Source organism: Protopterus annectens, chromosome 13.part0 (assembly GCF_019279795.1).
Source record: "Protopterus annectens isolate FY-2018-M chromosome 13.part0, PAN1.0, whole genome shotgun sequence".
Classification (NCBI taxonomy): Eukaryota; Metazoa; Chordata; order Ceratodontiformes; family Protopteridae; genus Protopterus; species Protopterus annectens.
In genome coordinates, this window is record NC_056747.1 from 1,210,391,042 (window position 1) to 1,210,415,596 (window position 24,555).

The 24,555-nt window shown below is 38.3% G+C and overlaps 1 protein-coding gene across 1 annotated transcript in view; it reads right to left on the minus strand.

The window, feature by feature from the left end:
* The window catches only part of MRC2 (mannose receptor C type 2), a 1,890,380-nt gene that overhangs the window by 285,478 nt on the left and 1,580,347 nt on the right, over positions 1–24,555 (minus strand). The window contains exons 21-22 of the mRNA XM_044055215.1: positions 24,204–24,318; positions 6,556–6,719 (exon numbers count right to left, since the gene is read on the minus strand). Coding sequence (XP_043911150.1) covers positions 6,556–6,719; positions 24,204–24,318 — 279 coding nt within the window. The remainder of the gene's footprint in view (positions 1–6,555; positions 6,720–24,203; positions 24,319–24,555) is intronic.

The following is a 24,555-nucleotide window of genomic DNA, read 5'->3' on the forward strand; positions in this document are numbered from 1 at the left end:
GTTATGTGGGTGTGAGTTTTTTTTCCAGATTTTTTTATTCAAACAAAAAGTCTTGTAAAATGTGTCACAGGTTTTAGTGTTGATAAGAAAAAGGATTAACATGTCAAACGTTAATGGGTACATGTATCACAAAAGCTCCAAACAGACACTTATGAAAGCTGCATGTATAATACATGGAAATCAAAGCTCTCAACCTCTTAACACAAATATTTGGACAAAGCCAAAATAATGGGGGAACAAAGCCCCAACATAGGGACAGATTTTAAATATTGTTCTTATAAATGTAAAAAGACCTTTTGTTCTTGTGTTATCATGCATTTACTGAAGGATATGAAGAATGAAACTCAAATGCCTGTGATTATTTAGTGAATTCAGTCCTCACTGATTTGCCTCAGAAATCCAGAAAATCAAAACTTTGAAAGACAGACCAAGAATATGACGTAAAAATCTAGACATTCTGCAAAAATCTAGACAGTTGAGAGGTTTGTTGGGAATAATGACTTTTTACCATTATGGCAGCACTTTCCATATTTATCTTGGAAAGTGAATGGACTCATAGGTATAGACAAAAATTAAAAAAATGCTACTAAGAAATGCAGAATGGAAACAGCAGTGCTACAGGAAACACATTTGAAAAGAATTGGGCATGTGAATTTGATAAAGATAGGATTTTGGATGGATACTCTGCAAAACACCAAGGACAAAGGAAAAGAGAAGTACTTATATTAATTGCATGAGGAGTTCTAATAGTGACAGAAGAGGAAATATTTGTAGTAATAAGGGACAATAGGCAAGGGATGAGGATTATGCTGGCACATATTTATATTTCACCTAAAAATACTAGTTTGGCACTTAAAATTTTTTTTGAGAAATAATTAGTTTTTAGCAGGGATTATTAGTTAGAGGTTGGGAATGGAATTTGATTTCCAACAATGAGGATGTATCGGGGGGGCTACAAGGGAAAATATAACAAAAGTGGGTAGATTTCTGAAGTAATTTATGAAACTATTATGGTATGAAAGACAAATTCAATAATAGAAACTTGGAGAGAATTTACACATTTTCCTCAAGGTAAAATAACTAGGCTAGACTTAACGGAAGTTATACTTCACAGGAACATATCTGGTTAATTGAGAACTTTGATACACATCCAATAATTTCAAATCCTTCACCAATAATTACTAAGATAAAAATTCTGGATAATGAAGTAAAGATGAGACACTGGTGCTCCCCCACCTACCTGTTAAAAACACAGGAATTTAAGGAATAGGTAGCAGAAACTATTCCAGAAGTTATAGCTAGTGAGTGGGATAAAATGAAAGTGGAGTTTAAAAATAGGATAGAAATAAAAGAAAAAACAATCTGGTTAAGAAGTAATACGAATTATTTACAGGGGCTGCCAAAGATTAAAGTATTACAAAATAAGGTGAACCTCACAGAACAAGAGGAGGCACAAATGTAGAGTGCAATGAGAAAATAAGGAAGTACCTGGATAATATCCATGAGTTTAGAAAGATTGTCGTTAAGCAGCAGAATGTAGAAAAGGTTATTGGCAAACTTAGGGAGCCTACAAGAAGAAAAATAACCAGAGATCCTGTAGAGATATTAGTGATATTTGGAAAAAAATATAAAAAATTTGTATACAGCAGAAAAGTGGGGAAATCAATAAAAAGCTGAGATGGAAATATTTGCAGTAGACTACAGAAGACTTAAATATGCCAAGGTTAGAGGAAGATGAGGCTCAACAACTGACAGTTAAGAGAGGAGGAGATGAGATAAAAGAGTGATGTATAACCACTCTACAGGAAAGTCTCCAGGAATATATGGTATTCTGGTAGAAGTTTGGAAGTTAGGAGTGGAGAGAGAGAAAGAGAGAGATAATGCTCTGGAAGGCTTTGTTTAACAGTATGTTAAAAGGAGAGGAGACACCAACATCCTGGAAAAAAAAAGCTCTCGTGGCTATACTGTCTAAAATGATAAAGACCCATCTGATCCAGCTTCATACAAGTCCATTTCAATTTTAAACCATGATTATATGATTATAAAGTGTTTATGTCTATAATGGCTAAAAGAATGGCAAAGGTAATGCCAAAATTGATAGCTATGGACCAATGTGGTTTTGTGGAGTGGGGCAAACATTTAACAACATTAATAGAACAACTAAGATCTGGACGGAAGCAGAGCGTAGGAAAATAATGCTGTTATTGGTGGGTCTTGATGCAGTGAAAGCATTCGACAGAGTAAGCTAGGGTTTTATGAGCAAGGCAATGTAAATATTTGCATTTCCTGATACAATAATAAAGTTAATTAGAAGGATATATATGAGGGATTAGAGTCAAAATTCAAAAGTGGGAGGGTTCCTCTCTGACAAGTTTTATCCACAGAGCAACCAGGCAGGGATGTCCTCCATCCTCTTGTTAGTTGTGTTACATTTAGTACCTTTGGCAAAGAAAATAAGGGACTCGTGAATTCAAAGATATACTTGGTATAATGTTCAAAAGAAGTTGGCTGTGTTTGTAGATGACATTATTTTGCACGTGATGGAACCAGAAAAGGACATCTGTGCTGTGGAATATTTTGAGATAGTTCAGTTTTTTGGGGGATATAAAGTTAATGCACATAAAACAAATGCAATAGTTGTAAATTATGTACCCACACACAAATTGGTTCAACCATACCCATATTTATTTGAGACATGATAACATGAAATACTTAGAGGAGTATGTGTTAAAAAGGATTTTGTTATGGCAGCTAAGGATATGTGGGAAGAGAATAAATAAAAGATGATACAAAAACTGAGAAACTGCCAGCTGTGTTTTATGGATATGGTTAGCAAGATAGAAGCAATGAAAATGTTTTTAGTCCTTTTAGTTTTATACACAAGTCAGGTATATTTTTATCAACCAGAGGAGATGTAGACAGCAATTAATAAAGAGTTAAAGGTTTTTATCTGGGAGGAAAAGAAAGCAAGAGTCAAGCTGAATAAGCTGATCTTTCCAATAGAACATGGTGGCTTGGGGTTACCTGATTTGAATGGGATATTTCAGAGGTACACAGTTAAGGCTCCTATACACAGTACACTTAGAAAACTATAATTCAAAGTGGAAAAGGATGATGATGAAACAGGGGGGAAGCTAAAGAAATAAGGAGAGACTGGGATTTTGGGTGCAGACCCTTAAGGAAAATAACAACAAACATACAGAATATTATATTCATAAAGTAGCAGAAAGTATTCTAAGAACTAAGCCAACACAGGAACAGAGAAAGGAGATTCTGCCGATAGGGATGACTGAAATTAAGGGTACAGAGAATAGGCAAGAAAGGGCTGGAATTTACTGGAGAAAATTGGCAAAGGAATCAATGCATTGGGAGCAAATAATTAGAGACTTAAAGGTAAAAGAATAGGAAGAGGCCAAAAATTAATTTTGACTGCCGGCTAGAGATTGGTTTCCCTATCAAGGACTGATATCAGAGTGCAGGAAAAGAAAAAAGAATAGGTGGATCCTAAGTGAAAACCAGAACTGGTACAGCTTTTAGAAGAATCTAGAACATGAGCTGTTGTTAAAAAGGAATAATAAGTACAGCATATAAAATAATGTATGATAACTACAGGAATCAATTAGAGGAAGTTAGAACTGATTGGGAAGAGACTGGATAAGCAGTTCACAAAGAAACAATGAGAGGATATATACATGGGTCCTAAACATGCAATAAAGTCTAGATTTAAGATGCTTACTTGGAAGTGTTAGCATATGTACTGTTATACACCAAGTAGACTCCAAAGAACTTTTCCTCAAGTAGACTAAAAATGTTGGAGATGTGATAGGGAAGAAAGAGGTAATTGTGAACATACTTTTTTGGGAATGTAATGGGTTCGCAAACATTAAAAATTCCCTACAAACTACTCAATCAGAAATACCAGGTGACCAAATTGGTGTAACTAAGGAAATTATTTTTTTCGCTGCTATACAGAATTGGAATTGCCTAGACATAGTAAGGCCTTACTGAGTTTAATTCTGGTGGCTGCCAAAAAAGCAATTACTCGAAAGTGAAACCCAAAGCCTAAACCAACCATATTATAAATAGTGAATATAGTAACAGAGATAAAATAACTGGAAATTGGATCTTTAGAAAAAGTGTGAATTCTGGGAACAATACACGCAGAATAATGTTTTGTAGGAGGAATGGCATTTAAGGAAAGGCAGGAATTAAATGAACTATAATGTTCAATTGACGATGACTGTATAGAAGATTATATGTGATGTATAATGTATGCAACTGAAAGTATTTCAATATGGTTTTGTTTTCATTTATATAAATATATGACTGTCTATATCATAAGTGATAATTCAAAAAGGGATGGGAATGCTAAATGACAGACTTGAACTGGCTGAGTTTTTAACTTAATGTAGAATAGAAGCTGCTGTTAAATAAATGATTAGTAGTAGGGCATATAAAATATCATACGATAACTATAGGAATCAATCAAAAGAGGTCAGAAAAGACTGGAAGAGAGATTAGATATACAATTCACAAAGAAACAGTGAGGACATATGTATGGTTCCCAAGTATGAAACAAAGTCTAGAAGATCTAGAATTTTTGCCTGGAAGTGTTTGCACAGATACTTTTATACCCAAAGCAGAAAGCACAGAATTTTTTCCTCAGGTAGAAGGCAAATGTTGGAGGTGTGATGAGGAAGAAAGAGGTAACAGGGAACATAAGTTCTGGGAGTATAATGAGTTGACAGACTTTAAAATCCTCCTACAGAGTGTTCTGTTAGGAATACTGGGTGAGCAAATGAGTGCAACTAAGGAATTGATTTTTTAGCTGGGATGTAGAATCTGAATTACTAGAAAATGGAAATCAAATTCTAAACCAACTATACTTGAAGTGAATATTGTAACTGATAACAGAACAGGAAGTAGAATTTTTAGAAAAAGCTAGGAGTAAATTACACACAAAAAAAGCAAACTATGGGAATGATACATGCAGAAAATGTTTTGGAGAAGCAATGAGATTTAAGAGAAGGCAGGAATTGGATAATTTATGTAAGGTTGCTCAGATTATAGGTTATATAAAAATATATGTGATACGTAATGTTTGTAAATGTGAACTTGTTAATATGGTTTCATTACTTTTATATAAATGTTTAAGTTTGCTTATGTTACAAGTGCTAATTCAATGCAGGTGTTAAAAAATAAATGTTCTTTAATATCTGCTAGGTCAAGTGACATAGTTGTAATACTGACTGCAAGAACTGTCACTAAGGTTTGAATGAATTACAGCTCAGTGGGTTTAAAAAAGGGAAAGAGGAGTTTAACTACTATCAGTTGCTCACCTCCAGGAAGGAAAGCACTCCATTCACATCAAACAATAACCACGTGGTAGTGAGGAGGTCTCAAATGAAACTACAAAAGACACCCATAGTGCATAGCCAGTCTCAATAACCACAGTCCAATTTTTCTCAAAAAATAAAGATGGAGTAGAAAAGGCATCAGTGCTAGCGGAAAGGAGAGCCATTCATTTCTCAAGCTTCATGCTGTCCCCCCACCACCATCATCACCAATTTCAAACTGTGTAATTAATGCAGAACATGGTCACTTTACCTCAGAAACATCACAACTATATTGAACAGGGAGAATTACCGAAGGAATAGAGTTGGTTGTTGTTTCATGGATGAGGTAGCCTTGGGGGACAATGGTGGGCAAATAAATCTCAGTAACATCTGTGCAAAATGAATGGACTGCCTAATGCTAAAATTGCGCAGAAATGGCCTGTACTTGTTCTAATATTTGCAAGAAATGCAGCAGTGACCTTCCCAAACACTTACATACATACAAATATTTCATCCATGGGAATTAATGCCCTTCTAGCTTGCCAATATACAAACATAGCTGTTCCCATAAGTGCCCATGCTGTTCTTAAAAATATCTAAACTACTGCTTGATTTAATGTAATTTGGTAATCTGTTCAATAAATCAGTTGCTCATATAACAAACACTAATGACAAATCTCACAACAATACATAAGTGATTCATTAAAAAATGAAAAGTGAAATACAGCTGGTAGAAACCAAGGTGCAGTCTCTGAAAATGTCCAACATGTGTACTAAGTGATGTTGTTGTTAATTTAATGGGGTCTATAATATATCATTGAATGCTTAAAAAAGCAAACGATGAATAATTGTACCCATGTAAGTGAAAGTTTACAATCTTGAAAGCTCACAACAGTTCCAAAAAAAAAAAAAAAAAAAAAATTTGAAATAATACATAAAGTGGGGAGCTTTGCCCCCCCACACCCCCTACTTAACTATACCAATGCCGAGATTGCACTACAGTGCCAAAAATGGCAAAGTAACGGAAGCAGCCAAGCAAATTCTTTCCCGAGAAAGAATTCCCTTAAAAGTCGCTTCGCTAATTTGTGTTTTCGTTGTTTTAAGTTCGACCAAGACACATTTGATATAATGTGTCTTCGGTCATCTAATAGGAACCCATTTAATGTGTACATTTTAATTTAAAATTTGCATAGCTGTACACTAACAAAAAGTTACTTACTGAGTTGCCAGCCATAGTGGAAGTAAAATAGCCAGAAGGTTCTCCAGGGGCCCAGTTCACATATTTCAACGGTTCCTTATCTAGCCACTGAAACTCCCGGGATGTATCATGTAATCCAATCCAAAAATCAAAAGTGACATTGGGAAGGATGGATGTTATGAAAGCTGAAGTGAGAGAGAGAGACAGAGAGATAACTTGATGTGTTTTTCCGTAACAGTAACACTAATACTTTCGTTTTATCATTCTTTACTATATAAATGAGTTCATATTAGACAGTAATTAATTTCCATGCTTGTTTCCTTTTTACCTTCTTTCTTATTTATCTCTCTTCATTTTTACTAAATATATTTCATTGTACTGGGCTTTTGAAAACTCCTAGACTTATTGCAGCAGAAAAAAAACTCCTATCTGATGAGTCGGTTAGACAGTTCCATGAGTTCTAACTGTATCTGTTATAATGTTGCATTTTTGGTGGATTCCAATTTTCTGCCATGTCCTCATGATATCAAGGAGGATCCTTCAGTACTGTACATGCTTTGCACCAATAAAGTTAATACTCAGTAAACCACAACCTACTGTTGTCCCTGCAGTTTGTTACAAAACTTTGGCCAAAACATCTCTTATTGCCCCTAGGTGGCGACAGAGCAATGGTTGCCACTGCTTCTATCCTGGCCTGTGACAGCAAATAAGAAGCAAAAAAGTTGCATGTCTCCTAGATCTACACTGTGGACATTACAACTCCATCCTTTTAGTAATGTTTTCAATCCACTGCAACAACAGGAAACTTACTTAGAAACTAAGTCAGTTAGGTTTAGGTCTAAACTGACAGACTGAGATGAAAACTAGGCAGCAGACATGAAACAGAATGGTAATGGGCATTCACGTTGAAATCATAACCGGAAAAAGAGTTCAAGGTTCAATAAAAGAGCCAACCCTCTATAACATCTTTACTGTAAGGCACTGTAGAAGACCAGGACAGAAAAGGTATGACTTTCTGCAACAGTTACAAAAATCTGCAACTTTGCAAACATTGCTGTTGGGGGAGGCATTCAAGAAATACACAGAAATGTAGTTTGTACATCTTTTTTCGGCTTTTCCCGGTTAGGGGTTGCCACAGTGGAACTCCGGTCCGCTAATGATTGTCACTAGATTTTTACGGTGCCGAGGTGCCAACTCGACACCCAACCTTCAACGAAGACACGCCCATTCACGCATGTCTTTTGAATGCCACTCGACCGAGGGGTGGACATGCAGACTCCACACAGAAGGCACTCCAGCTGAGAATTGAACGGGAGAACCTCTTGCTGTGAGGCAACAATGCTACCACTGCATCACCGTGGCATAAATACACAGAAATTGTGTAACTTTGTAAAATGGCTGTGGAATGGTCAAGGAAATAAAAGTTAAGGTTTAAGTCAAAAAAGTGCAACATTACACCTACACTATGAGAAAAGTAGTACTGAATATTGGACATAGGAACATGAAAAAAGTTCAGAGCGCAAAGGACATTTCCACAAATGATCAATTTAGAAAGCCCATGAACACAGTTCTGAACAGACAGTAATTCTGAAATATAGTTACCTTGGGACTTCACCATATCCTTATAACTAGGTGGCATAGAATTAGTTACAATACTGGGGGAGTGGTGGGGTAAAGCCAATAGCAGGTAATATATGGTTATAAAATATCAGGTAAATGCCCTTTTCAGTTACATCCTTTAAAGTGAAGAACTTGAGAAGATGTGCTTTCACTTTAGGTAGTTAAACATGAACCCCATTTTCCAGGAACATATTCATCAGATATCAATAAAGGTGACTATTGCTTCTGTCAGTGTGACTTGTACAGCTTTATGTTCGATGTACCTGGTTCATGGTTGTACAGTGTATATGCATTACTTTGGAGGATAAGGGCATGACAGAGTGGGGACTGTAAATGCTTGCTGTGCTCTCTGTGCTTAAAGTTCAGTAATACAGTTTTCTGCAGTTGAATGTTGTCTATAGGTTCATAGGTAAGCACTAGGCTAGCCACCCTTGAGATGGTGCTCTTTGCTCTTTTTCCACAGTTGTATGACCATGGAGTTAATATATTTAAGTAAAGAAATGTTTTTCCCCTTTATTTATTTATTTATTTATTTATTTATTTATTTAGGGTATTTGTGAGATACAGCTCAGATGGCTTAGTGGTAAATTGCTGTGGCTATGGTGTGCAGGGTCCTGGGTTCAAGACTTGCAAGTCTGATTACTTGTTCGCATTGTTAGTAGCACAGCAGGTAGTATACTTGCGTTTGATGCAGAAGGTTGTGGGTTCTACTCCCACAGTATGTAGAGGTATTGCTGATACTGTACTGTATTGCACTTTAAAGGGAGTGGATGCTGCAGTCATGTGAATGTCCTCCTTTGGAGGAGATACCTATCAATTACTTGGGCTAGGCTTATATAAGCTCCAGGGCCATTAGCCTAGTACACACCTATGAACCTATGATAATGGATTTTTGAATGCCTTTGGTCTGTTGATGTATTTCTTTCATTAGTAATGGATTTGCTGTTTTATAGCTTCATTCCACTGAAATGTGTCACCATATGGATAAGATTTTAAAATCAGAGGCTTATCTGCTTGGATTGGTAGTAGCAGGAAAATAAACTAAATAAATAAAAATGCTGGCAGGCAGAGTTTCACAGGCACTAATCACTCAGGTGATGATAAACCAAAGGTGTATTTAATGATAAAAATCCACAAGAAAAACAAAACGTCAGTGCTTTCGTTAAACAAGTGTTAACTTCATCAGGCACCATTAAAATGTAAGACAACCATTTATATACATATAAAAACACTCTGATTGGATAAGCAAAGAGAGGCAGCTAGCTAAGCAAGACTGAGACAGAACATTAATTAACCCCCTTGATGACTGTTACAGTTGAAACTGTTGCATCTTAAATACAACTAAAACTATAAAATAAATTATTAGTCTCATACTTGTGTCATGAATGGTTATAAATAGAATAAAACTAAACCCAAGTCATTTCTAAAATCTCACGTTAAATATTCACATAATGCTAAAACGTTTCCCAAAGCAAAATACATACAAAAGTGCTTGTGCTTAACAAATGTTTTGAAATATGTTATTCCTTTCTAGGGCTTTTAATTTCAATACAGGAGAGATGGACATTCTGTCATTTATCCCAGGCCATCTGTCTGCCTGTAGTAAGATTTGCCACCTTAACTCCTTTAACTTTAACTTAAGTCCCCAAGGCTTTTTGTCACTGATGTCTACATGGTCTATTGCCATAAATGTGAAATTGTGGCCAATGTTGTCTTGAATATGCCTCCCTAATGCATTGTTAATATTATTCTTTCTTATAGCATAGCTATGTTCATAAATTCTGGCGTTAAATTTCCTTTCTGTTTTGCCTACATAAAATGCTAGGCATTGGTCACACGTAGCCGTGTAGACCACTGCCTTGGAGTGACAGTTATATTTACCTTTTACATAATGGTCTATACCATTCACTGTAAATTTGCTGCCCGATTTCACCTTGTGGCACCAGTTACAAGACTCACATTTGTACATCCCTAAACGTCCTGTTCTAGTGTAGTTAGAACCTTTCCTAAAAAAGTATTTTAAGTTTGAGCCCCCTCTGTATGTAACTATAGGTCTTTCTCCTATTTGTGCCCTGATGTCCAAGTCATCCATTAAAATGTCCCAGTTCTTATAAAAAATGAACATCAAGTGGTATGAGTCGGAGTTGAATGTAACCACCATAGATCTACAAAAAGTACTTTTTACCAACTCAGGTGTCCCCTCATCATCTTCAGAGGGGCTGTTGTCTAGTGCATTACTCCCACCTCAAGAACATAGTTTTTAAGTTGTCACACTCTATAAGAAAATCTTCTTCTCTGGAGATCACATGGGCTGCACGAAGTAATTGCCCTTTAACTACTGACCTCTTTTGATGCTTGGGGTGGGAGCTAGTGTAATGCAGGAATGAGTTTGAGTAGGTCTCTTTCCTATGGATCCTAGTAGCATACATTTCATTATGTGTGTCTTTGTATAAGTGGACATCAGGGTAATTCATATGATCCAGGTTAATCACCCAAGTAAACTGCAGGAATGTAGTGGTGGTGTTAAGGTATCTCAAAAACTCTTCCAAATCAACCAGTGACCCATTCCATATCAAACTGATATTATCGTGGTATCTATAACACAGTTTGATCTTAGAATAGTACTGAGACTGAAATGCGTAATTTCTTTCCCAATATGCCATTACCATGTTTGCAAATGCCCCACCACAAGCTGAACCCATTACCACTTCTATTGTCGGCAAAAAGTACCTGCCACTAAAGGAGAAATAGTTGTTTCTTAAAACAATTTCTAGTAATTCCAAAATTAGATTAATTTTCTCCTGGTTAACTTTGTATAACAGTAGGTCACCCACCCACATGAGACCAGTCTCTTGTGGGATGACCATGTACAGGTCTTTTACATCTACAGTGACCATGATGTCACTTGCGTCATACCTGGTTTTGTTCACTTGTTCTAAAAAAGCCCAGGAGTCTTTACAAATATAGCTTTCATTACACAATATTTTCTTCAGCTCATGGTCTAAAACTTGGGCACAAGCAGTGGTAATGGCGTGTCTTCTATCCACTAAGGGCCTCATAGGTGGATCTGAGAGGCTCTTGTGGATCTTGGGAATACCAAAGAACACTGGTATCCTTGGGCTAATGATGTTAAGATAATTATGAAAGGAAAGGTCAATTCTTCTTTCTAGAAATATATCAGTGAGTTGGTTGCACTTTTTTCTATATGCTGCATTTAATTCATTAAGGGACACTTCCATGTAATTTTCTGTGTCTAGCATAGTCAACATTTTGTCACTGTATGTGGAAGAGTCCATGATTACAACTCCTCCCCCTTTGTCAGGTTTCACAACCTTAACGTCATGTTGTTGCAGTTCCAATAAACAATCATGTTCACTTTGGTTCATGTTGTGAAGTGTTTGAGCTGGCCTGTATTTTTTCTTATTTATGCTTATACAGATCTAGTTCACAAACATTTTCATACATTGCTAGTTTTGGTGTAAAGGGGGGTTGCAAGTACAACTGATCTTAAAAATGCTGCCTTCACTGATATTAATTTGGGAGGTAGTACCATGTAGTAAGGTCAAATTCAACTTTCTTAAATAAGGTTTCAGATCTAACATAGTGTCTACAACATTAAATCTCTTACCAGGTACAAAAGACATTCCCTTAGACAATAAGTCAGCTGTAGTTTCATTTATACATAAAGTAGAATCATTGTGCATTGAAAAGTCTTTTTGGTGGTTAAAAACCACTGTATAGGTACCTACTTTTTGAACAGAGTCCACTGGTGTTGGGGTGCTTACATTAAGATGCTAAGCTCTCCAGTTCCTGTTCTTTGGCCTGGCCCCCTGAAAAACCTGTGGCTGGTAGCCACCCTGTGGTAGCTGCCTATTGTTGTATTGGCTTTTGTTCCTAATTCTTTCACTTCTCCTGAGTTCTGGGAATTCAGCGTCATAGTTTAAAATCACATCGTCAGTCTCTTCAAACCTACATTCATCATTGCCAGCTACTTCAGGAGGGTGTGATAATTGCTTGTTACTTTCCCCTCAAGGGGCTTTAAATTTTTTGTATGAACCAAGAGGTTTAGGGTAGGCCATACCATTAGCATAGTCCTGAACATCCCTGTCCAGCTTGTTCAGTTTACCAGCTTTCAGTTTTGTTATGTGCTGGTCAGTGCTAGTGTATATCCTGAAATGTTCAAATCTCATGTTGCTATACTCATGATCCTCATGGATGGCAGAGTCTAGAATTACAAGGTCTTTGAATAACAGTTCCAGTTCATTGTTGCTATGTTTAATTAAAAGCTCTAAAAGGTCGAGCCCACATTTATCAAATAAGTTAACTAATTCAGTGTACAAAACAGAGTCATGCTGTAAACCAGTAGGAAAGCGCCAAACCCTTAAACCTTTGAGAACCACTTTTAGTGTAGTGCATTCCCTTACACAGGTGATTTCCAGTTGAAGTTTCTTGCATCATGATAATTTAACATCAAAATCTGTCAGCTTACCTTTCAAGGAAGGGCTATTGTGTTCGATGCTTTTGTTAAATGAAACCCCATTCCGCAACCACTCCTCCAACTGAGGAATGTCCTTGTTAAGAGTTTCTGTTAGTCCATTTCTTCCTGCAGCATTCTGAAAGTTCCTGTTGTCAGAAAAACTCACTCCTGACATGTGCAGATGCATTGTACCTTCCTGCCTCAATTCCCTTTGCTGTGAATCGGAAATGAGGCATAAAGGTGTATTTTGAAAGTTAGTAGCATGCTCGCTAGCCTCCACATGCTGGTTTGAGTGTGCAAGAGCAGAAGTGATACTATTCAGTCCCACATGTTCATACAGATGATCCATCCTCTATGGATAATGGTGTTTGAGGAAGTGAACACTTGTTTAATGAAAGTGCTCACGTTTTATTTATTTTTCTTGTGGATTTTTATCATTAAATACACCTTTGGTTATTCATCACCTGAGTGATATTTCTTTGGATTGGTAGTAGCTCTAGTGGATGTAAACGATCCCACAGCACCTTTCAAAAAGAGGTAGATGGAAAAGATCCCACAGCACCTATCAAAAAGAGTAGAAGTTCCTCAATGCCCTGGCCAAATTTCTTCTAGTAGTTTAAGTACTGCATCAGATATTCACTGAAAAAAGGCCACAAACCTACTAGGATTAATCTGGTCAACAAAAGATAGATAGACAGATACATAGATAGATCGATAGATGGACAGATAAAATAAAATAAAATAAAGATGAACTTGGGGACTAGACTATCAGTACCCAGTCTAATGCAGATAATTCCATCTTAATAAGCTGAATGGTGGGGAATTATGAGGAAGCCCCGGGATGGGTAAATTTTCATATTTCTAGTTGTTTGTGCCAGTTAGGTACCCCTTTAGCAGGTCTATCATTTGAGCTATGAATGCTCTCAATATATCCTTAGGGTTATGCAACAAGAGTTACCACATGTAAAGAGAAATTACTGTTATTTGTGGTGGTACTAAGACAGAAAGACAAGAGGTGAGAGATGGCTGGTACTGTAATGTGGAAAATTCAGGTCTGATTTAGCAAATAACACTTTATGGAGAAGATGGAGATCTCTAGAATATCCTGCCAGTAAAGTGTTGGTGCATTAGTCAACAGATGGATTCAATGGGCATGAGAGTTTTTAAGAAAAGAAAGGGAGGGGCGAAGCATCATTATGCAGTTAATTTACTAGCCACCTTTCAGTGGCTAATGCCCTGCTGAAAGTGGCAACATATTGTAGGACAATCCTATGTAGATCTCTTGGGATGTTAGTGTACACCAGTACAAATCCTGTTTTGAAGGCCAAACCTCAAAAAGGATACAGAGACTTACATTGGAGAGAGTTGAGAGGAAGTCAGAAAAGAACAGTTGCGTCTCAAAAAAGGATGCAAGGACTCATGGTGGACAGAGTTCACAGGAAGTCATCAAACAATACATGTAGATGAAGATGTGAAAAGCTGTACAAAATGTGTATTTTTTGATTTTCAGTAAAGTTGCAGTATAAATAAGAAATGTGAAAATCTGTACAAAACATGGAGCACAGATTGTTTTTTCATTAGAGACGCAGCAAAGATCAGAAATGTGAAAAGCTGCACAAAACCTGTAGTAGTTTTTGTTGTTGTTGGTTTTTCAGGACAAATACTGCAGAAAGTACATCTCTGTCACACTTACCATAATTGTAGATCTTTGAGTATATCAGTGTTGCAATACTGATTCTTGGATCTTCCTGCCACGCAGAAGCCCGCGAATGGCCTGATTTCAAGAGTCTTTGCATCATTTGGATGTCAGGACCTAAGGAGGGCATCTGTCGGTGCCATCTTCAGCTCTTTCTTGGCAGTGAAAAGTAGTCTGATGCCCTAGGACAGCAAGAACTTTCCAGATGTCTGAGTTTGACAGTGTAATTATAAGGCAATAGAAGAAAAAGAAGGGATGTTGAAGCATGGAGCTAACTGCAGGAATCCCCTCTCCCCCTTGCTCTTAGCAAGGTCAAAACAGGTTAGCAGACAGAGGGGTTGGTGGATAAGAATCTGTACTGCAATATTGATCTACTTGAACATCTGCAGTTATGGTAAGTGTGATACAACTGTACTATGTTCTTCAGTTAATGTTCTGTTAGGCCCTGGGAAAGCAGACTTTGCAGAATCCAGTAGCAAATCCTGGCCTAACCCTGGAGGTAAAGTCTAAATAGTAGTGTTTAGTAAACGTGTGCACTGAGTTCCAAGCGGTATCTTCTAGGATGGCCTAGGCATGAAACCCTTTGAGAAAGGCAGTGGCAGTTGCTCTGCGCCTGGTGGAATGGACTTTGATATGGCCAGGTATAGGTTTGCCATGGTGAGTGTAACAGAACTTAATGTAACTGACTTTTCATTTGGAGATGGTTTGTTTGGTTTGTTTGGAGACAGGTCTGCCCTTTTTCCCCTGTGAGAAAATCACCAACAATTGCTCTGCTCTCTTTGGGACTTTTGCCCTGTCTAGATAGCATTTGATTTGCTGTGCACATTCAGAGAACACGGGATATGTTCTTGTTTTTTCTGTGAATTAGGAAAGAAGGTTGGAAGGTGGGTACCTTGGTTTAAAGAAAGTGTTGATACCACCTTGGGCATGAAGGATGGGTTAAGTTCTGTGAAAGACAGTGAAAGGCTGTTTACACATAGGGGCGTGTAGCACTGAGACCCACCTTGCTGAGGTGATCGCTATTAGGAAAGTGGTTTTCCAAGTGAGAATCTGTAGGTGGGGGGCAGATGCTACTGGCTCAAAGGGAGGCATGGTGACTTTTTCTAGCACATAGCTGAGATCCAAAGAAGAAATCGGGCTTCTTCTGGGGGACCTTAAGTGAATGACCCCTTTCAAGAATAGCTTTAGGTGGGGGTGGGAGTAGACAGGTGGAGGATGGGAAAGGGAAGTTGAGATGGCAAAAACATACACTATAATACTTTAACACTCGATTAAAAAAGACCCTAGTTAAACAAACCCAAAATGTATTCCAGGACTAAACTGATATCTGACTGAGGAGGGCTGGTGTTCTTGCTTTGGCACGAGATGGAAAATCTCTTCCATTTTGGTAAGTATGAATTTAAGTATGAATTTCTGGTTGTGGGTTTCCTTGCCACCTTCAGGATGGTTAGCACTTCATGAGGAGGAGTTTACACTTTTTGGTGTCAAAACCCAATCATCCAGGTCATCAGTTTGAATGTGGCCAGGTGATCTGTTTACTGTGGTAGGATGAAGCATCTCCTTTCACTGGGAGCAAAGAGGAGGGAGAACTAGTGCTGTATCGGCCAGAAGGAAGCTATGAGAATCATGCTTGTCCTTGCCAACTTGACTTTTATTAGAACCCTGGGTATCAGGAGTAAAGGTAGAAAAGTGCATAGGAACAGGAGAAAGCATCCATTCTACATGTTTCTGTCTGTTGTGTTCTGGAGCAGAAACTCTAGAGCTATCTGTTTTGGTGAGAGGTAAAACGGTCTAATGAGGGAATTCAAACCAAAACCTATGCAAGTATAGCAAGGTGCAATGGCCAAAGGGGCATTCAAAAAATAAATAAATCAGCCATTTGAATTCAAAATTTTAATGTAGTAAGCAAACTGGTTTTGGCAAAATATGCCACCTTCAGTGCAATTCAATCACAAACATCAGAATGAGTGAATAAATAAATAACTGAATTAATCAGAACCCTTCCCAGATATTAAAAAAAATCAATAACAAGATATCATTTAATCCAGGAGAAAACAATGCCCCCAACTCAATAATCCAATCCTGTTCCTTTTTATTCAAAAGTTCATGCAATCTAATTTATTTTAACTTAACTTCAATGACAAATTCTATTGCTGTAAATCTAAATGTACTAGCAGGATGTTTAATAGTGTGCTTATATAAAGCACTAGAGTGGCGATTATTTTTAATATCACTTAAAACGAGTTTTAAATTGTCGAGATGTCTGTCCCACATAGAAGGCTGAACAACTACAGATGGACAAATAAAAACTGAGTAATGTCTTGAATATGTGAATGAACACCAGCTAACAAAGGTTTCAAATATTGGTTCAAAAAAGCTGCTAAAATTCAGTTAAAGAACCACATCCTGAAACTATGGGCCTACCAAGAGGACACCTTTGATCCTTATGAAGTTCCTCAATATCCTGGCCAAATTTCTTCTAGTGGATTAAGTACCACCTCAGATCTTGCTTGAAAAGAGGCTACTAACCTAGTAGGACTAACCTGCTCAACAAAGGATAGACAGACAGACAGACTGACCTATTAGCATCCTGATAATCAGGGGTAAAGGCAGAAAAGTGTATAGGAACAGGTTTGTCCATTTAAAGAAGAAAGCATCTGCTCTCCATGTCCCTGTCTGTTGGGTTCTGGAGCAGGACTTGTACAGCTGACTGTTTTGGTGAGAAGCAAAAAGGTTTATTGATGGTTGACAGATTGAAAAACTTTTTAATGTTATAAATTGATGATATTAAGAATGTATATATGGCTTACAAGGATTTTTTTTTAACAAAAATATTTCTTTGTGATGGATTTAAAGAGTATATTTTTAAATGATGGAACATATGACTAAGATTTTGAAATGTAGTAGGGTAACAAGACGATTGGCCAGGTGATGTATTTAAATGAAGGTTTTGTCACTTTTGCCTTGTTCTGATGAAGTATTGTATTTTACATGAAGAAAGTGCTCAACAGACATCGTTTTTAACATTAAAGGATTCAACAAGGTTTACAGTGGATTCTTGTACCTACATCCTATAAGCTGCTTGAAATACTTTTTTTTTTTTTTTTTGCTATTGAGGGAATTTGTCATTGTAAGGTTAAGTCCAGGAATATTTATCTCTTCGGCATCCATTCACTGGGGTCTAGAATTTCCCTGTTTACATAATCTGCTAGGGTATTGTTCTGCCCAGGAATGCTCCCTATAATGAGTTTGAGCCTGTAAGAATTGTTTGCTTTCCCAGTTAAAAGCCTCCTTCATTTATGAAGAGTATCCCCCCAAAAGAGAGGTTATTTGAGGAGGAAGCAGAATAAATTGTCTCATCACAGTCTGAGACAGGATAGGGTTGGGGTGGAAGGTGATCAGAGTAGGATAACTCCTCCTCGTTTTCAGAGCCTGAGGAATTGGAATGCTTTTGAAAAGCCACATCCCTATCCCTTTTGGAGGTGAAAGCTTTAGGGGGTAGTGGTCTGAGTGTGGCTGGGTTCCCTGGATTTCATGAATTCCTGGGCTGTTTTTAAGAGGTCCAGAACTTAGACTAGAGCGGGTGTGGCTGAGGGGAAGGCAGTGATAGGTTGACTATTCTTTTAGGTTTAGGCATCCATGTAGTCAAGTCAACCTGAGGGCAGGGTCATTCAACTGTGACCTCAGGCTAGAGTTTCAAGCCTGAAGAAGATAATGTGTCTCTGTCGGTACTCACAACACAAATGTCAGAAGCTCTAGCCTGCAGAATAACCTCAGACCTGACCAACGCTGATGTGGAAGAAGTGAACAAAAGGCCTGAGGCCATGGTGGCCTCCTGAGGAGTTGCACCAGAGGGCTTGGGCCTAGCAGTCGCTGAATCAGTCACTAGTCAACTTAGTGGTGTGGGCTAGGCTGAGGCATCAGCAATATCCTTGTAGTCTTTTCCTTTGCATTTTTTAACTTTGTGGGTTTTACTTTTTAGGAATGATGCTGGTGGATGGCAGGGGTTGTGAAGACACCAAAGGAACCGAAGTTAAGGACTCCATATGAGCTGCTAAGACTTTGGCTCTGCATTTAACAGTCTTCACTCAGAATTTAGCACAACTGGGACAACTAGAAACATGCTGATGTCCCAAACAGAACAGACACCAAGAATGAAAATCTTTATGCAGGATTTACTTCCCACACTTCAGCAATTATTAACCTTTTTAAATATTAATTAGAAGAAGAAAAGTCCCAATGGGATACTTATCTGACTGGTAGATTGTAGAAACTCTGGAAAGAACAAGCTGAATTATGGACTCCAAGTGCATTGTACACATGAAGAAGTGCCTCAGACAGCACAGCTAGAAAGAACTGAAGATGGTGCTGATGGACTCCCTACTTATATGCTGACATCCAGACGTCGGTCCTCAGCCCTCCACTGGCTAGGGCTGATATAAATATGCTGGGACTGGACCATTTGTAGGCTTCTCCATGCAGGAAGACCCAAGAGTAAGTACTGTTACACTAATTATGATGAACATCTTTGAAAAGTGATTTGTTTTTCACAAACACACACACACACACACACACACACACACACACACACACACACACACACACACACACACACACACACACACATTCAAGATTTTTAGCATTTTACTTTCTGTTGCAAATATATGACCTTATTTGAGTTGTAACTTTCTGGTTATCTAAGCAACTTTGCTCTGGGTGGGTATTATTTGAATTCAAAATTTTGATCAAACATGAAGTAAAGAAAAAAGTATACCTAACGCAGAAAAAGTGTGGATGTACATATAAGGACTGCACTAAATGAATGTTTCCCAGTTTTGACTCATTCCAAGATACATCAGCATCCTCTTCAAGTGAGGTGACTTATCATCTCAGCAGCTGATCCATTCAGTCTATGCTTTCCTCTTGGAATGTTTGGTGGACTGTTAAGAAGGCTGGGAGCCAGTGCCAGAACAAGGGTAGCATGAAGAAGGTGGCTACCTTAGGCACAAGTTGTTTGGGGGTATCATCCTCAATGCAGAAGAGGTACTGATTAGTCCCTGTAAGCAATATATGCAATTATGAAAGCACCATGACTGAGATCATGTTTGTTTAAATAACCGTCTGTAGTTGGCTTGCTGTAAGGGTGTACAGTCAGCAGTACAATTTTCAACACCGCTTGTAGACTTGCCTTACAAGTCAGGGGCTGATTAGCAACACTTACACAGTGCTAATCATTATACCTCTCAACCTGGAAATATCAAAAATGTGGACAAAAGCCCATAAAAAGTAAGTACAACTGGCCAAAAATCTGGAGCTGATTAATGTAAAATTCGCATACATAATTATGTAACCCCACTCATCCCAATGGAATTGTGGGAAGCCAACATTCAAATGAAAAGTGAAGAACAGATAAAATATTAAACATAAAATATAACCAGACTATTGCAGCCATGCTTGCATGCCGCTCCTGAACTACATTGTGTGTTCAGGTGCATCCCGGCTTATTATGGGCGAAACTCAATTCTAGTGTCTGGTCACATTTCATTGCTTACATTATGGGAAAATCTGCAGACAGGAAACTTTTAAATACAGAGTGACATGAGAGATCATTTATGTGGTATATACTGTCATTTTGATTTAGGTTTAATCTTTTAAGTTTTAATTTTGTTACAGATTATGCGGTAATATTGTGTGCGTACATGTTTCTGTGTGTATATATGCCTGCATTAGTGCTAGGGTTTATTTAATGATGTTTACATTCAGTACAATCTTCTCAAGTCGTATAATGCCTAGACAAAATGCAATACTGTAATAGAACATTTTCCTCTTTATACCTCTGTTTACTGCTCATACCTCTCAAACACTTACAGCAAGAAATCTGGACAAAGCCATAAATAATGCAAGGACAAAAGGCCCAAAAATAGGGACATTTTTAAATATTGCTCTTACAAACTTAAAAAGTTGATAGAATAGCAGGTTATGTGTTAGCATGAACTTTCTGAGGAGTATAAAGTCTGAAACTCCAATGTCTGTCATTTTCTGACTTGAATCTGTAATGACTTGCCAATGATTTGCCAGAAATCCATCCATCCATAGCCCCTTTTACCATTTCTTCACGTGGGGTCAGGGTGTCACTTCAATAGTGACAATCATCTAGAGCCAAGGTTTACACCACCAGATGGCTAGCCCTGCCATGGTAGTTCTTCCACACCACACACTCACATGCACATGCACATTCAACAACTACAGCCAGTTTAAATTGTCCAAGCCACCTCCTGCATGATGGAAGCTAACCAGGAAGAGAGCCTCTATAAAAGAAATCTGACATTAACAGTGCCAATAGGTTCAAACGGTGTATATGTTAGGTTTTCTGAACAAAATACAAGTTCCAATGTGTGTGTGTGTGTGTGTGTGTGTGTGTGTGTGTGTGTGTGTGTGTGTGTGTGTGTGTGTGTGTTTTAATGAATCTCAAGATCTAGGGACTTAAGGCAAAGGTCATCATCATTCGTCCTAAATTCTTCCAGTCCACATTTTTTCACTTACTTCCACTTAATACCAGATAGTGTCTTAAAAATTTTACTAAGAGATATGAAAGCCATATGAAAGGCCACAGAAATACCTCACAAAGAAGATTTCTAGCCTCAAACAGATGCCCTACGCAGACCGTCTCAAAAAACTCCAGCTTTACTCCGTTGCATATCGCCTACTCAGAGGCGATCTCTGCCTAACATAGAAAGCTATGTCAAACCCAGAGCTGCTGGACATGCGCCACTTAAAGAAATCCCAATCCCTCCGAGCTACATGCTCTAGGGACCTAAACCTTGTCACCACAATAAACAGAACATGCTGGAGGGATAGATTCCTGTCCCAGAGACTTCCCATACTCTGGAACAGACTACCTATCTATGTCAAACAGAGCTCCTCATTAGCACTCTTCAAGAAAAATCTTGATGATTGGATGGGAGATAGGAAATTCACCCCAGGGATCACTTCTGTGGCTCTGCTCGACAGGGGCACAGGAAAATAATTTTCTTGGGTGGCGAAAGCCAGGGTACATTTTTGGCTAGGCTTATATAGGCCCTAGGGCCAATAGCCTAGTACCTATGAACCTATGAATATGAAGGTTCTAAGCCAGTAAAGAAATGCTTAGTGTACTTTTCTGATATTCTATGCATTTAATTTAAGCAAGTTACACGTTATGATTTTTTTACTCTATATTTAACAAAATAATGATCTTAAGAAAATCTCTATACACAAATGTGCAAGAAATGAATAGTTCTCTAGACGTTTCCTAACCAAAAAAGAAAACCTAATACAGATGCCATAATTGTCCAATATCATGCTGTAGCACTTTTTGATAATTATTATTATTGTTATTATTATTATTATTATTATTATTATAATGAATTAAGAAAAGACAAAGCCCATGCCTATCTGAAATGATCAGAGAATGTCGCTCAGGCTTACCAGAATCTAGCTCCACATTATATAAGGGTAAAGCATCCAAAGACAAGCGATAGCTTTCAAACTTTGGGTCCAGCTAGAACCTGTTCACCTTAAGAGAATAACTGCATGCTGCCATAATGCAATTACTTTTTCATACATGCATGCGAATCAGGAAATGATTTGCCAGAAAACTGCAATGAAAAACGAACTAAAACTATGAGGCAAAAATCTGGACATTCTGCGAAAATATGTGCAGTTGAGAGGTATGATCAGGATGAAGGGAACTAAACACAGTGATTTCTCACTTTCTCTAAGGACTCTTGTGTCCTCCTCCCCAGCTCCTTGGCTCATCTTTTTTTTACTTACCTTCAGGTCGAGCCACAGAAAGTAAATTTCCTCATCCTTTGGACATGAGTGGGCAGGTGTAGTGTTTGACTGTCCATCTGTTCCTCAGCCTCTACTCTGACTGCACTGCAGAATGCAGAAGTTTGCTTGCACTACGCAACACTACCTGTAGCCCGCCAGCTTGCAGCTCCTGTTCCATACAAACAGTCCAAGGCAGGAGGCAGGTTCAATCATTACACTGACCACTACCACTACAGCAGTCATCTTGTGGCCTGGGTTCTTCATCGCATTGACGCAACGTCTTAGTTGGTTGGCTGCTGCAGTGCTGGAAGTCATAGTAAGTCTCTGAGAGTCTGACAGGTTAGTTAGGCACTGCCTCACGAAGCTGATGTCATCACCCATGCCCCTGCATGTTGATGATGTTGCGGGATATGCTGGCGATGACGTGATAATATCAGCCATACTTTAAAATTGTAAATTAAATTTAAAAAAATTTGGGAATTGAAGGCCCAAGCAGGAATTCATGGCACCCCATTATTTTGCCCTCAAAATTGGTAAATTCCAAGGAATTCAGTACGGTTGAGAGGTGTGCAAAATCATGCCCCTCTCAGAATGTGTGTGTGTGTGTGTGTGTGTGTGTGTGTGTGTGTGTGTGTGTGTGTGTGTGTGTGTGTGTAAAACTGTTATGAAGACTTGTTTTTTCTTGATGAGGAAGGCATTGCTAGGGGCGACAACTGACTTAGCTACAGCTCTGCTGGGAACTATGGACAATGCCTTTACATGATCTGGAGATGAGAAAAGAGACAGCCTGCTGCCCAGAGTTAGTGAGCTCATGCTTACAAGCTTGTCAGTTTGCCTTTTGTAGCTGCTGAAAGTTCAAAAACATTGGAGGTAGCTAAACCACAGTTACATTCAGTTAGTGTTAACTGACTATACTCCAACATGAATAACAATTTATGCACCTTCCCTATACAGCCTGTGCTCTGGTACACTACTGGATCCCTCTGGTGTCCACTGTGGTTTTGTTTCATTACAATCCCTTTTGTTTGCACACGGTCACATTAAGGATGATTCTTCTACTGCAGCATTGTGTCCCTCCATCAACTTGCATATACATGAACACAGTCAACAAGTTTAACCCTCCCCCTGCAATGGTCAACAGCTGATCTGCCAAAGATGGTGAGTGAAGTATATAGGAGGTGGAGACCCAAGAAGCCACCATAGTTGCAAGCAGAGGTACGTGCATCTTGGAAGTGGAAGGAAGCCATACTCCATAGTTTACTAGATCTTTCTAGCTAGGATGTTGCTCCACTTCATTTCTTGAGAAGACACCACCACTCAGTCCTGCACACAGGCTAAGCACAGCAATCGTTTCATGACTTGCTCTCTACCAGGACAACAGAAATGATCAGCTCACACCAGTAAGTGTCCTTTACTGTCCCTTCTCACACCAGTAAGTGTCCTTTACTGTCCCTCCTCCTTGAAAACAGGTGACCAAGCAAAGCTTCGTTATCCCTTTCTTCTACCTCACATCAGCTCCAGCAGGTTCCTGAGTCATTAACAGAACTTGGATTGCCTAGGTTGTACTCAGAGCTAGGTCAGTGGAGCTGTCAGGCATCTATTGAGTTTTCATCTCCAAAAAAGTAACACACAGAAAGGACAAACTATGAGATGAAACAACTTAGTTCTTAATAACATATAGGCTTAAGTCCCACCAAAGGCTATTCACTGTGAATTCCAGAGAAATCATTCCCCATTCAAATGTCTACATTTATAACCAACTAAAATGGTTGAAAATAACACACTGCAGTTTATGTAAACTACCCTGACCATGGAAATGTACAAAAGGACATTTATTTAAGATATAACATTGACTGAAACAATCTTGATATGCATATTACTTGAATTCGACTTTTAAAACTTCCTTTCAGAACATAAACTGATACTTTCAAGTTCTGCTGGCTAGAGATTTCCTCAGAGTTTTTGACTGATGATACTATAAACTCAAACGACACGCAAATGTCTCAAAAAAAAAAAAATGACACCTGGCTAAAAATGTTGTGTACAATAGGTCTAGCTACATACCTTGTTCCAAGTGATTTAAAATTCTTGCCAGCACCGCTCCTTGTTGATTACAGGTATTCACTGCCTCCTGCCACGTCACACGTTCTGATTTGGTACGTCCATAAATTCTGAAACACTGTGGGGAAACAAGATAAGTGAACTTCGAGTCTGACTGCCATCCAAAGTTTGGAAATATGACCACTTTACTTATTTACTTGTTTCTTTCTTTCCTTTTTCTTTACAACTGGAATGTCCAGCTGGGCTGTGCCCCATTTTAACAGGATGTCCAAGGAGAAAAGCTCTAGAAACAATACACTACAGAGAGCAAACTCACATTCTGTAAGGTCAGGATAACTTCTGCAAAGAGACTAGA